Here is a 15,366-nt window from a genome sequence, read left to right as displayed (position 1 = left end):
ATCCCATCAAAGGCAGGGCTGCCTGTGAAACCAGTCAAGCGATTTACAAGCTAAGCTGCAACCACTGTGCTGCATTCTATGTAGGAATGACAGCCAACAAGCTGTCTGTCCACATGAACGGCCACTGACAAACTGTGACCAAAAAACAAGTGGACCACCCTGTTGCTGAAAATGCTGCCAAACATGATATCCCTCATCTCAATGACTGCTTTACAGCCTGTGCCATATGGATCCTTCCCACCAACACCAGCTTTTCTGAATTGCGCAGATGGGAACTTTCCCTGCAATACATTCTACGTTCCTGTAACCCTTCTGGCCTCAACCTTTGGTAGTCACTGTCCTCGGCCATCCAGCCCCCTCCCTGTTCCCATTCCAGCACTAAACAGCCGTCATTTCACCGCCACACCCAGTCTTTTAATTTCTTTTTATTTCTCTCCTTTCCGTTACTTACCCCCTCCCCCCTCCACACATTCTCTCCTGCCATCCGTCTAAACTGCAACCCTTCACTGTCTGCCACTCCCACCATACTATCTCTCCCCCTCCCCGCCCCAGCCTCCTCCTTACCCCCACCCAGTCGCCACTCCCATCATGCACTAGTGCTGCTGCTCGCAGTGTAGTTTCAGCTCTCTGAGACTACAGACGTGTGCAAGTTGTGTTTGCGTGTGTGTGTGTGTGTGTGTGTGTGTGTGTGTGTGTGTGTGTGTGTGTCTACTGCTGACAAAGGCCTTAGTGGCCGAAAGCTTTAATTGTGTGAATCTTTTTGTTGTGCTTATCGCGACTCAGCGTCTCCACTATATGGTGAGTAGCAACTTTCCTTCTCTGGTATTGTCACATGTAAAAAGAGGTAAATATATATAAATGATTAGTGAAATACATTACTGGTGCACGATGAACTGTTGTTCCACTTGTGAATCCTTGGAACTTGAATTGCCATATGATGTCAACTCATTATGCGTCCTTGTAATGGCATTAGGGCAACATTTCCTTATGCATTGTGGGTAACCCTTAGCACCAGTGGAATGCAAACAGTTTCACTGCAGCTCATTGGAAGGACAATAGATGAAATGATGTTAGATGGCACGTGTGGCCACAGCAAAAAAGCGTTACCATGGAATTGATCGCAGTACATTAACAGGAATTTATTGGACTGACTGTTTCATACTGCTCTAAATACTAGCCTATTTTGGGCAAGTCTTTATAAATCTGGATAACTACTCCACTTTACATCTCTTTGAAGCTACTGCTATATTCAAATCCACATGCGTGCAGTCAAACACTCTTATTTCTTTCATTATCAAATGGTTCCCGCATGCCTCAGAATGCATCTTGTTGGCCTATCCTTTTTTAGTCTATTTGTGCCATAAAGCTCATTTCTCAGTTAACTTGATTCGTTAACTCTTCATTAGTTCCCTCAATCTATCCATCTAATCATGAGCATGTGGCTATAACGATACATTTCTCTTCTTGCCTGTAGAGTTCATGTTTAACTTGTGTATAATGTCTGGGATATACCTTTCATATCTGTTTTCAAATTTGTATTAGATGTTAACATATATCTCTTTTTCAGGGAATATTTTCCTGCTTTTAGGACTCAATATTTTATGTTCTCTTTACTTCAGGTGCATTAGTTATTTTGCTGCCCATAATTATTTTTTGTTTGCTTGGAGGCAACTATGTGCAGTCCTGGTACACGCTACTGTAGCACTCCACTGAAAGAACAAAATGATGTAGCTCATTGTTAAAATGAATGTTCTGCAGGCATTTTTCTACATTTTAGCCCTTAACCCGAAACATCCCTGAAATGTGCATAACTAGAAACGTGGTCTCTCGGACCACCAAATATTTTATATCGCAGAACTCCACATAAGTTGATAGAAATCAAGTAAATAGTTAATTCATGTTATGAGTAAATTTAATATGGATAAATATTCCTAAATATAAATAAAATATTGCAGAAAATGTAAAAAAAAAGATAATAATCAACTTAACTGAAATATAAAATCGCATCTCTTTTGCATAGTCGACACTCATCTTTCTGCTGCATTCCAGGCAAAATGCAGGGCACTTCATACACGTCTTCCTTTTTTCCATTCTATCACTTGGTATACCTCCACTTGATTGCTGAGTGTCTCCGAAAACTCTGTGGATCATTTCCTCGAAATTTCTGGGTAAATTTTGAATTTCCAGGTGTCTTCGTAGATGTGGCTCTATCAGCTCCATAGCCAGACTTTTGGTGAATTTGAAAGAAGTTAGTGTGGGGTTTCCTCTGTAACATCGAACTGTTTGCGTAACTGATGTTTACAAGTGTGTAAAAGACTGCCGTTGGCCAGCGCCTTGTACATCTGTTTGACGAATAATTGGCACATTTCATGTCGAGCAAATCTACTCCAGATTTTGTTGCATTGTAGTAACAAATAATTTCTGGCTTATTTTTAATGGTATCATTTTCAATGGAATGATGCATTGAAGGCACAGGAGTTACTGCCTTGTTTCTTTTGGGAACAGATGAAACCAGTGTTGTATTCTCAGAGAATCCATATAACGCTGACCCAACTGACCTACTTTTCCAAAAACACTTCTTGAATTTCGCATTTGTTCTTTCTGACTGTTCCTACATATATTAGTCCTCTCTTTCTCAGCTCACGAATGAGTTCAATAGATGTAAGCCAGTTGTCAGCGGTAATATTTCTGTTACTTACTTCTATTGGTTTGCACAAATGTAAAACAGCCTGAGTTGGTTTGGCAAGCTTTTTCTCTTCTTCTGTCAGGCCACATCCATTACTGTCTTTCCCTGAATATATGTAGGTATTGAAGTGGTAAGCACTTCCAGAGGTTGCTAGGCATATAATTTTTATGCCGGATTTAGCTGGTTTGCTAGGCATATAAACATGGAAAGGACATTTTCCCCTGAATGGTATTAATATTTCGTCCACTGTAATGTTGCCTTTTACACAGTATAATTGCTGAGAATTGAAAATGAATTTCTCAAAAATGTTTGATATTGCAGCTGAGCAACCTGACTTATTTCTTTTGTCTCTGGTAGTCGCATCATCAAGTCTCATTCTGTTTAGAAGTATTTCAAAGCGCTTTGCCAACATTGTCACCACAAATATAGGACGACTGGTCAGGTCCTTTTCGAAAAGAGACAACATATCTTCATGAGACGATTTGAATATTGATGTGATCATTAGAAGGCCTATGAAAGCTTTGATTTGAGCAGTCAGTATCTCTGTAATTGGATGGATTAGTTGTTTCCTGGAACTTTGCCCTTATTGTATTCAGTTTCATGCTTGTCTCTAAAACTATTTACCTATCATGTCATCATCAAATAAATTCTCCCACATTTGAGATAGTAGGACTTTGTCTCAAACTTCGACTTTTGCCTGTTAGACCAGGCATTCCTCCTCTCAGAATGCTGTGCTCTGGTGTTCTTTTTGTTCTAACAGGCTCAGAACATTCCCATTGGAAATCGTTTTTACCATAAAAATACTATGTTTGCTGTCGGGTATTATCTGTAGTATACATCGCTCCAGGCTCTTCTTCCAATAAAACATTTTCTTCACTAGTATTACTGTTTCATGCTGACTATCACCCATCACAAAATCTGGATCATCATCAGAATCGTCAAATGTGTCATCATCAATCCCATTTTCCTCTTCATCTAAATCATGTAACTGCACTTGCACCCAAGCTTCCAAATCTGGATTAGTTGCAGATGTGTTACTCTTCTTAGAAAGTCAATCCCTGTTATACCTGAAATATAACATAAATTCACACATAGAAGACGACATTATAAAATAACAGCCAATGAAAGCAGAATATGTTGGAATTAGAAACATGAGGTATATCGGCCCTACCAAATTCTTGTACGTAATACGAAACACGCGGTACTCAGGCATGCAACTTCACGCTCTACTCTTCACTGACAAAATAAAACTGATTATTGACTACTGCTTTACATGCGGCAAGTATTGTGGCGAAGGTACTGGGAAAGTGAAGCCGCGCTTTTTTGCAGTGCTGCCATGCTCGACATTTAAAATAAATGAGGGGTCTGAGAGACCCATGTTTCGGGTTAAGGGAAACAACACTGCAACAATGTGTACTGAGTTGGTGGAAGTGTTTGGCAACAATGCACCATCATATGAAACAGTGGTTAGGTGGTGAAGACGCTTCCATTATAGAAAAACAACTTTGAATGTTGAGGGATGAAATGGCAGACAATCTCTTTGTGAAGAACTGAGAATTTCAAGAGAAGTAGAGACCCAGGTGGTCAAAGACTAGCATATCTAAATTCAGGCAAAAGTGGAAAAAGTGAAACTCCGTCATGGTTTAGTTTTTGACACCTTGCATCTTACCAAGGTTCCAGAATGGATTTTCACTGTGCAGCTGAATATGTGTTGACTTGAGTTTGAGTCCTGGTTTGGCACACAGTCTTAACCTGCAAGGAAGCTTTTAGTACTAGCATTGTTGCCTACGGTGTTTTGCAACAGGTCACACCAATTCTCAAAGCCCACAAATCTGAGGCAGTAGCAAAAGTGTTGCAGCTGCATCAGGTCAATTCAGTGACTTCTAGCCTCCTAGTCACCACCAAACAATGCTGGGTCTACTACTGTGACCCCAAGACAATGGAGGAAAGAAAGCAGTGGAAATATATGGGTTCACAACTGCTGAAAAAGATGACGACCCAACATTCATTGGGCAAGTTCATGCTGGGATTTTTGGGACTGTCATGATGTGGTGCTGAGATATTCTGCTCGTAAGGGCCAAACTGTCATAGCAGCATGTTACCAAAATCATCTTTCTTATGAGGTTATGTGAAGTTGTTAAGACAGAGTATCATGGGGAGCTGTCTAAGGGGGTGTTTTTGCTTCACAGCAACACCACATGTGATTCTGCACAGGATACAGTGACACATGCACCTCCTTGAGATATCAAATTTTGCCTCACGTTCTTATTCTCCTGACATAGCATTCAGTGACTGCTTCCTCCTTCCTCAGATGGAGAAACGATTGCATAGTAGATATTTTCAAAATGAAAATGAGACGATTTTAGAGTTGGAACAGTTTCTGAACAGCCAACCAAGGTCTTCGCCAAGTAATTGTTGGGATTCATATCACACAGAAGGGTGAATATGAAGAGAAAGTAACTAACACATCACCAAGTTCCGTGGCCACAGTTTCATTTTTTGAGCTGATAACTAAAGCTTTATGTAAATTGAAGGTGGATGGGGGAGAAAGGAAAGGAATTATTGATGTCAGCTGCAGTGGGACTTTATGCAGAATCATCAGCAAAAAGTGTGCCGGGCTGGTATTAGAACCTGATATCTTTTGCTTACTAGGCAGTTGTGTGTTGGATTTTCCTGCTGCTGACTGCTCTTTGCAACATGGTGTCTTGGAAGAATCTTGTAAATAACCAAACTTCTTTTTCATAACAAAACTTTTTTTTTCATATTAAGTAGAATATTATGTCAAGGCACCTCTTTAACTGTGCCACTTAACACAAATTTGAATTTAATTTGCATATTGCTCAACCTTAGAGCCAGTGATGGTCAGTCATGTCTTCCTCTGCTTCAGACATGGTAACAATAAAATTAAACAAGGACCTCATCCTCTTATTTGTAAAACTTATATACATGTGGATTTTTTAAATCATTTTTGAAAATTAAGTAGTGATATACTTCCGAAGCCTTGCCATGGCTTTCTGGGCCATTGGGAGCAGACATCCATCTCTAATTCTTCTTTTAAATTTAATTCTGTGGTGACAAGTACAGCCATTATATCATCATGCTGACAATTAGATGAAATGGTAACATTGCTGTGACAACTAATAGGTGACAATAATAGTTGTGACCCTGTGCGTTTGAAACTACAATTGTCTCAAAGGCCATTCAGTTTTGGATTGCAGAAAATTCTGTAACATGTTGTGATATGAGTGACTGTCTTTACCCATGTCCCTTTTTTTCCAGATAAATAAAGAAATCACATGCTGAACTTCCCTATTGTGTACCAGCCAATAACAGTGGGTGTGTGGTTGATTTTCACCCTTTCATTGCTCCCTGGTGTGTTGAGTTGTTTAGTCCAGAAGCTTTTCTCGCACCTCTGAAGTGTTAACATGACTGTGGGATGAATTCCCTTTCACTGTTCAAGCTGTGGTTGTGAAATATTGTACATGGTCCTCACTCAAAAAACTGTTGAGTCCTGTAACTTGATAATGTTTCAGTTGAGAGACCTCTCGTTAGTGACCACGTAAAGGACCAATGAAGCCTTTGTTGCAAAAGAATGCAGGCTCAAACAATATACCATTAATAATGGCCACCACTTGGAAAACACTGTCTTTAAAAATTGATTAAAGAAATATACAAGGTGTTACAAAAAGGTACGGCCAAACTTTCAGGAAACATTCGTCACACACAAAGAAAGAAAATATGTTATGTGGATATGTGTCTGGAAATGCTTACTTTCCATGTTAGAGCTCATTTTATTACTTCTCTTCAAATCACATTTATCATGGAATGGAAACACACAGCAACAGAACGTACCAGCGTGTCTTCAAACACTTTATTACAGGAAATGTTCAAAATGTCCTCCGCTAGCGAGGATACATGCTTCCACCCTCCGTCGCATGGAATCCCTGATGCGCTGATGCAGCTCTGGAGAATGGCGTATTGTATCACAGCCGTCCACAATACGAGCACGAAGAGTCTCTACATTTGGTACCGGGGTTGGGTAGACAAGAGCTTTCAAATGCCCCCATAAATGAAAGTCAAGAGGGTTGAGGTCAGGAGAGCGTGAAGGCCATGGAATTGGTCCGTCTCTACCAAATTATCGGTCACCGAATCTGTTGTTGAGAAGCATACGAACACTTCGACTGAAATGTGCAGGAGCTCCATCGCGCATGAGCCACATGTTGTGTCGTACTTGTAAAGGTACATGTTCTAGCAGCACAGGTAGAGTATCCCGTATGAAATCATGATAACGTGCTCCATTGAGCGCAGGTGGACGAAACTAAAATGAGCTCTAACATGGAAATTAAGCGTTTCCGGACACATGTCCACATAACATCTTTTCTTTATTTGTGTGTGAGGAATGTTTCCTGAAAGTTTGGCCGTACCTTTGTGTAACACCCTGTATAGTTTCCCTGTTGCTTTCTATAAATAAAATAAATTTTTGGTTAATTGCATGTTTTTTAATTGTCCCTTTAAAATATTGTGGGTGAGATCCCTACAAATTGGTCCAATGATTTCAACTGCACACTGTGTTTTATAAAGTACTGCATTATTTCAGGCTCATCCCAAGTCATTAAGGAATGAACGTCTAGTGTACTTATATGGATACACACACAATTTAGTTTGTTTTTAAGCTTTGATTTTGCCCTTTTGAAGCTTCATTTACAGTCAGTCATCAAAAAATACAGGTGAAGCAGACCCAGACAGGAATGACAACTGTTACAATGCTAAAACCCTGTTTGAAGAAAGTAGCACCAACTCTGTGGTGGCCACCATTTTTGGGCCGAGTGGCTGGCACGTTTGCCTTACAGCACCGAAGGCCCACTAAGTTGTAATGAGTTTATAATTGCTTTTTGATAGAAGTGAAAGTACAGGTGATATTAAAATATCCACAACAATACAGTTTTGCATGATTAAATGGCAATGTGAAGGAATTTGTAATCTTTTTGCCAGATCAAATTCTTAAACACTGCTTTTAATTTCAATGTAAGTAGGAATAAATACATAATAAATTTTGGTACAACCCTGTTATGGTTCTTGAAAAGTGTATATATTCATGTTGTATGAATATATGAAAACTTTTGTGTACAGTCTAGTAACAGGGTGATATATTGTGAGCCAACTTCTTTGGTGCTATGACAGTGTCAGTGTCTAATACGTTTTTGAAACAAAGTTGTTTTTCATTCACACAACAAATGTTTACTGCCACTTTCAGCACAATGAAAACTACTTCTGATGTATACAATATGGTCAGTTAATATACAGATGTCTTCACAGTTTGATCCTCGTGCATAAAGTTGTCCCTCACATTCCTAACAAATCATATATCTCATTTTAATTTGTTGTATAGCTCTCCAACCAGATAACAGAGACATTATCCCTCCTCAGGCAATTGTTGTTGTTATTGTTTTTACACACACACACACACACACACACACACACACACACACACACACAGTTACAGTGACATATTCATATCATAAGGATTTTGTCTTTACTTATTAGACAGAGTCACATTTGCTTTCGGACCAATATCATCACACCTCTTGGTTTGATCGCAAGAGAATGACGTGAGAGCCACAGATGAAGTAGACTATCCTGTGAAATGATATGCAACAACTTGCTTTCATCAGGTGCTTAGTCTACCAAGCATGAACACCAGCACATGGAAAGCATGGGGTTCGTATGAACCATTAACTCCAAGAAGTGTTGACTGCCCAATGACGACTTTTGCGGAAACATCATTTTGTAACACTGGTGTTTTGCTATCACTTCTAGCATATGAGCTGCATGTTTTTCATGAGGCTTCAGTGTGTGCACGTTAAATTTCTGTCCAGTGCATATCATCAAAAATAGCTGATGTAAAAAAGCAGTAATTTCAGATTTCCTTGCTGCGTGCACTCACTTGGCAGTGGTTGTCCCAGTTCTCTCACTGTATTGTAGCCACTGCTTCCAAAGGCTAAACTCTTACTGTCTGTGATGATCATTTAGCTCTCCTCATTATTTCCTTATCCAGTACTGTTAACTGATCTTCATTCAGAAAATGCTTCGTGGAGGCAAACATACTTTCATTTTGCTCAATTGAATTGTGCAGTTTCATTTGTGAGGATTGAAGTTTCCACTGTAAAATTTCAATTTCCAATTTTAAAGTGCTTTCAGCAGATCCTTGCAAGTTTATTCCATTGCTCTTTGATGAACCATCTAAGTCAAGTGAATCATCTATTTCATTTACTGAAAATATGAGAAAAAAAATCATTTATATTTGACTTTCTTAAAACTGGAGGAAGTGAGAAAAGAGTTCGCTTTCTTGTTGCGTACATTTAAATATTACCTGGCTCAACACCCTTATTTAAAGTGTCCACTAAATAATCTTGTATATTCGTACTTCCTTTTCTCTTTTAAGGATCAGTGACTGAAAATTGATGGTAAATCATTTGGTTGTAGCTTCCGAACACCAGCCTTTTTTACGATTATTTTTCAAAATGATTGGTTATAAAGTGAGGATGAGAAAAGGTAAAAATTAAAGTTTAATGTATGGTACAGTTAAACTTTCTGTAGTGTACATTAGAGAAGTCAGCACACGGGAAGAAAGTGATATAATTCTTCGATAAGGTACAATATAACCTCATTGGTGTGAACTTGCCTAAGAGTAAATTATGGTTAACATGAAAAAAAATATTGGCCACAGTATGAATACATTAGTTCTTGTGGGAAGCTTTATCAGTTAACACGAATCGTAATTAAATTCCATTGTAACATAAACTTCTGATGCTACAGTATTTTTTTAAGAGTTCAGAAATGAGTCCAAGAAATATAACTTAAAAAGAAACTACCCACTGTTGATTCTACAAAGGTAACTATTCATTGTTAATTCATTTCCAAAGTAGGTGGGCAGTGGAGTAGTTTGGCAGCTGCTGGTATCACCTCAACAATCAGTGTGTATGGTATACTTAAATAAATTCAATAATGTGTGCATTAACATATAGAAATGTATTTGATGCCAGTCATAGCCAAATAGAGTTAGAGTACTTAATAAAAATCGACAAATGGTAGCATGCAAAACATGACAAAGAGGAAACAGATAGCTCTAAATGTAGAGGCCAAGCTTACAATTCTTGGTGAAGTGGACCATGGTACAAAGAAAATAGCAAATGCAGATCAGTTTGGAATTCCCAAATAGGCTCTGGAAACAAATCCAAATGACTAGCACTAAGCGTGAAGACATTAAGATGTTACTGGTTGAATGGGTCAATCATATGCATGCATCAAACATACCTTTAAATGGCCCTTTGATTCAATCAAAAATAAATTAGATTGCCAAAAATATAGGCATCAAAGACTGCAGTTGTTTTGCTGGTTGGCTATATCGGTTCCAAAACAGACATTCAGTTTCATCTATACAAATTTGTGATGAAGCAAATAAAGTTTATGAAGAAAGTTCGAACAGTTGGTTGCATGAATTTGAACAAGTGAGGGGAAAGCTTGCCTTATGTTACATGTCCATTATAATTGAAAATACTTTTTCCAAACTATGCCTTGGGTATAAAAGGTAATAAGTGTCACAGTGGAGCAAAGAGCAGTGTGTAACTCTTGCCATTGTTTGTAATGTGGATGACAGTGAGAAGTTTTTTCCTGGGTTGTAAGTCCGAGAAGCCTCGTTGTTTTAAAAAACATATGTGGACACTTAACCTTGCATCTACTCTCACTGTAAAAAAACTTGGATTGACAGCACATCATTTCGCAAGTCGCTTCTTCGTTTCAACAGTTGAATGGTTGCCCAAAATACACATGTTCTTCTTATAGTGGACAGACGTAATGCCCATAATGTATACAGGATCTGAACCTAACCATCATAAGGATGTAGTTTTTTGTCAAATGTGACAAGCCACCTTCAGCCTTTGCACCAAGGCATCATTTTTCTCATTAAGAGAGCTTATCACAAGCAACTTGTACAAGCTATAATTCGTGTTGCAGAAAACAATACTGCAACCCCAAATTGAAATCTGCTTGGTGCAGATCTGCGTTGCCATACCAGATACAGAAGTGCTTTAACAGAGCCTGGAGACATAGCAACACTGATGATGTCCATGAGTTAGACAGTGCCACTTCACCCGATGAATGGACAGTTCTGCAAGACATTGCAAACCCTGGGATTAGTTTTGAGGAATTCATTAGTGCAGACGACAGTGTTGCCGTATGTGCTTCTGTGGAACCTGAGGTGACAAAAGCTAGGATCAAAGTGCAAGAAGGGTCATCAGAAGAAATGTGGCGCAAGAAGGATCATCAAAAGAAAGTGAGGAGGAGGAAGCTGTAGATATCATTCTATCTGCCCGTCAGGAGATGTTTCCAGAGAGAACAGTTTAGAATGATTTGCTTCAACATCTGCTGTCACTGCTGGGTTTATGGCCACTATAGTTACAATTGGTTGTGAAATTACATGATACTTTCATTCCTGTGAATGTCAGCAAACTAGGCTTGAACTTCAGAAAATAGTGCAAGTTGTAAGTACTTGTACTTAACATGAATTTTTAACATAAACTCTTGATTTTTCTGTCCCTTCGGATTCATGTTAACAAGGTTATACTGTACAGCAATTTTACATGGGCGTGGTTACTTACCACACAAAGTGTAGCTGATTCATAATAGAAACAGTCCTTTCTCCGTATGGTGTGCAACCACACACTGTGACATTCCACATTTATTTCCTCTTGTGGGATCTTGAATAGCTTGTATAAAAAAAGCGGATAGGATTGGATGAGGTCTCGCGTGCTCACACACACACACACACACACACACACACACACACACACACACACACACACACACACTGCAGATCATCAAATATGAAACCCATGTAACCTGCGCCCTACACTGTAACTACACTGGCACAATTGATGCTTATTAGCACTAATTGTTGGTAAAGTAAAATGATTTTATAAGTGCACTATTGGGTGAAATGCTAGAATTTTACAGTTTATTGATGGTTATATAAAAGAAAGCATAAAAAATATATCTAAAAACAAAGATGATGTGACTTACCAAATGAAAGTGCTGGTAGGTCGACAGACACACAAACATACACACAAAATTCAAGCTTTCGCAACAAACTGTTGCCTCATCAGGAAAGAGGGAAGGAGAGGGAAAGTCTTGCGAAAGCTTGAATTTTGTGTGTATGTTTGTGTTTGTTTGTGTGTCTGTCGACCTGCCAGCACTTTCATTTGGTAAGTCACATCATCTTTGTTTTTAGATATAAAACATAAAAAATGTTATATTAAACATGATTAGATGCAAATTAACTAAAATTTTCCCCAGGCACAGAAATATGAGCTTGGTGCACCACAGGAATTTAAAAACAAAATTGCTGTATCTAGTCTTCAGATCCATACCACAAAAACAAATTACTAAGTTCTTTAGTTAATAAAAAAATGATGTGGTATTACACGAAAGATTTACATAGTTAAGGAAACCGTACGTTTCTACAATACACATACTTGATTCGATTAGCTCAAAAATGGCAGCTGAGTACCACATGAGATTCAACTGCCCAACTGCAGGATGCAGTGTCGGCTATCTACAGGTAAAAGGTTGTTGCTACTTCCTATATATACAGGGCTTTAAGCACTGCTGATTTGCAATGACAGCTATGGTTTGCACATGTAATTTATGTGATGTTTACGAGGTCTGGCAACATCGGTAATCAAACTGCTGTTTCCTGCTTGACTTGTTTATTTAGTCTACTGTCATAAATACCTGAAAAACTTGGTGTAATTATATTCAAAGTTTCGAATGACAAGATAGTGGGAAGCAGTGGGCACACTAACCATTGGGGTATGTGTCACTTTAGATGCACAGAATGAACCTAAACAAATTTGTCTTCATTCCTAAATTTGTTTCTAGCAATATGTAAGTATTTAAACCATAACAGTCTTGTGTCTGCTTTACATTTATAACAGTTTAAATTGCACTGTATCGCATAATTCTACTACCTCTTGTATTATCTATGTCATCTAATTTTACTGCACTGACATCTCCACAGGAATGTTTAGATTATTTGTGCAAACTGTCAAAACAGTTTTCATTTAGTTTGTTTGACCATTATGATAATCTTGGGTAGCAATTCACATATCTGTATCACATTTTGAATGTCCTAAAATTAGTTTTTCATTTGTTTGCTTTCAGGGAGCCCAGCTTATACTCTCTTTACAATGGCAGCTGTCTGTCAGCAGTTGACTGGAACGATCAGTACCAGAATGGTATGAATGGTGCACAACTGAGTTTCCCAAATAGCTTTAGTGCCCTCGATGGGATAAAACTTTCTGACTTGGAACTACATAACTCATCTGGAACAAAAGATTGTGTAAGTTCCATTTTGTTATTATTTTCAGATGAGACATTAATAGTTTCATGAAAGGACATTAATAGTTTCATGAAAGACATAATACGTGTAACTTCTAAGAGCTGTTGGGTATTTTTGCTGTGGTACTTCTGTAGGTATTTTAGCACTAAATGTAAATGAAATGTTTCAAAATTGTAATTTGATGCACCCAGTCAACAGAACAAACTTAGGTCAGTCTTATGTGATATTCAGTCATGAATATTTATTGGCAATGACTACAAAACTCAATGAAAAGTTGGTGTTCCTGCTGCTAGAAAGAATAGTAGCCAAGCTGTGCAACAGTGACATTTAAGCATCATCACAAAAATTGTACATGAGAGTGTGAAGAAAGTTTGGTGCAACATGGCAACCACATTCAGTCATAGCTGGAAATACTGGGTATTATACCGGTTTTTTAGTTAGTGTAAACAGACACTTGCATTGTTGACAACCGATCACATTAGTTTGATGTTGCTGTATCAGCTGACCTCATAAGGATTCAGTTTGGACCAGGCTGTTCCAACGCTGCTCTGTAGGTTAAGGGTGCCCCTTACCAAGTTTTCAGCCTGATGTAGATAGTGTATAGTGTGGGCTACAGACCAGGCAGTCCTACTGCATGTTATGTGCATGCACAAGCTGCTTAGTCACACTTGCCCACATGCACTTCAGCCAGTGCAGTACAACTGCATACACTATGGCCCAGCTGCAAGACTGCCCATGTGTCAGCTGTTTGCCCATTCCTGTCCACTGGTGTCCCAGGCACCTAGTTGCCTGTGAATGGGCACTTGAATTGGAACAGCATGATTTAATCAACATTTGGGTTATAAGGGAAACCAAAACATAACATTTTCTGATGACATGGGATGTTGTATGAAACATCTTTAGCAGTCTTTGTTTGCAGTTGTGCCACTCAGATATTACAAAACAAAATTGAAACCTTCTATAGAAATACTAGAGAAATGGCATGCGACAGTCTAGAAGAGACACACTATATCCAGTGACCTTGCTGGCCAAGATAGGATTTGGCAAGTGTGAAGACAAGCAGTAGAAACTCTCGCCGTATTTCTGCGTAAGCATTATCTTGCTGTGTGTGTGAGCATTATCTTGCTGAAGTGTAAGCCCAGGATTGCTTGCCATGAAGGGGAAGAAAATGAGGTGTAGAATATCGTTGACATACTGCTTTAGTGTAAGGGTGCTGCAGATGATGACCAAAGGGTCCCGCTCCCCATGAAAAGAAATAGCACCCCAGTCTGTCACTCCAGGTTGTCGGGTCGTACGGCAGGAGACAGTCAGGTTGGTATCCTACCAATGTCTGGGACATCTCCAGACACATCTCTAGCCTGAAATTCATTGACTGGGGTAAATTCTCTTCAGTGATGAGTCCCACTTAAAATTGAGCGCTGATGACAAGCAGTGATGTGTGTGGTGACACTCCCAGACAGCGTTGGGATACCAACGTGACTGTCATCCACCACACAGCTCGACAACCAGGAGTGGTGGTTTGGGATGCTATTTCTTTTCATAGCAAGACTGCTTTGGTTGTCATTCGTGGCATCCTTACAGCACAGTGGTATGTCAACAATATTCTATGCCTTATTTTGTTGCGCTTCATGGCAAGCCATCCTCTGCTTACATTTCAGCAAGGTAATGCCCGCCTGCACATAGCAAAAGTTTACTGCTAGTCTTCGTGCTTGCCAAACTCTTCCTCGGCAAGCAAGGTCGCCTGATCTCAGCCCAGTTGAGAATGTTGGAAGCATTGTGGCAGGGCCCTCCAACCAGCTCGTAATTTTGAGGATGTAACGCATCAATTGAACAGAATTTGACATGTTATCCCTCAGCAGGACATCCAACAACTCCGTCAGTCAATGCCAATCCGAATAAATGCAGGTGTTTAGGTAGACATCAGTACATCACTGAATTGTATTAAATGCTGCAATTAATAAATGTGTTGGGCATTTATTAATTCATCATGCACCCAGGCTGCCACATCTGGAAAAAGGAAGACCAAATGCACAGTGTCATCTTGGTATTCTGTGGTGTGTGTGTGTGTGTGTGTGTGTGTGTGTGTGTGTATACGTACATACGTACGTACGTATGTTACATATTGCACACATATATGTTTGAATCTCTGCACAGTATGACTCCAGGGAGGAACTTAAATTTACCTGTGGCCTTTAGCCATGTAGTGTAATATTTGGTCCCAAAACACGCAGACATAAACACTGGCTCATTGCAGTGCTCATTCATGTGACCTGGTTGACACACT

The 15,366-nt window shown here is 39.2% G+C and overlaps 1 protein-coding gene across 1 annotated transcript in view; it reads left to right on the top strand.

The window, feature by feature from the left end:
* LOC124713552 overlaps positions 1–15,366 on the top strand; it is a 265,066-nt gene that overhangs the window by 106,573 nt on the left and 143,127 nt on the right. Inside the window, exon 4 of the mRNA XM_047242955.1 lies at positions 12,905–13,082. Coding sequence (XP_047098911.1) covers positions 12,905–13,082 — 178 coding nt within the window. The remainder of the gene's footprint in view (positions 1–12,904; positions 13,083–15,366) is intronic.

This window comes from Schistocerca piceifrons, chromosome 1, assembly GCF_021461385.2.
Source record: "Schistocerca piceifrons isolate TAMUIC-IGC-003096 chromosome 1, iqSchPice1.1, whole genome shotgun sequence".
NCBI classification, from domain to species: domain Eukaryota; kingdom Metazoa; phylum Arthropoda; class Insecta; order Orthoptera; family Acrididae; genus Schistocerca; species Schistocerca piceifrons.
This window is presented reverse-complemented; position numbering and strand designations above follow the sequence as displayed.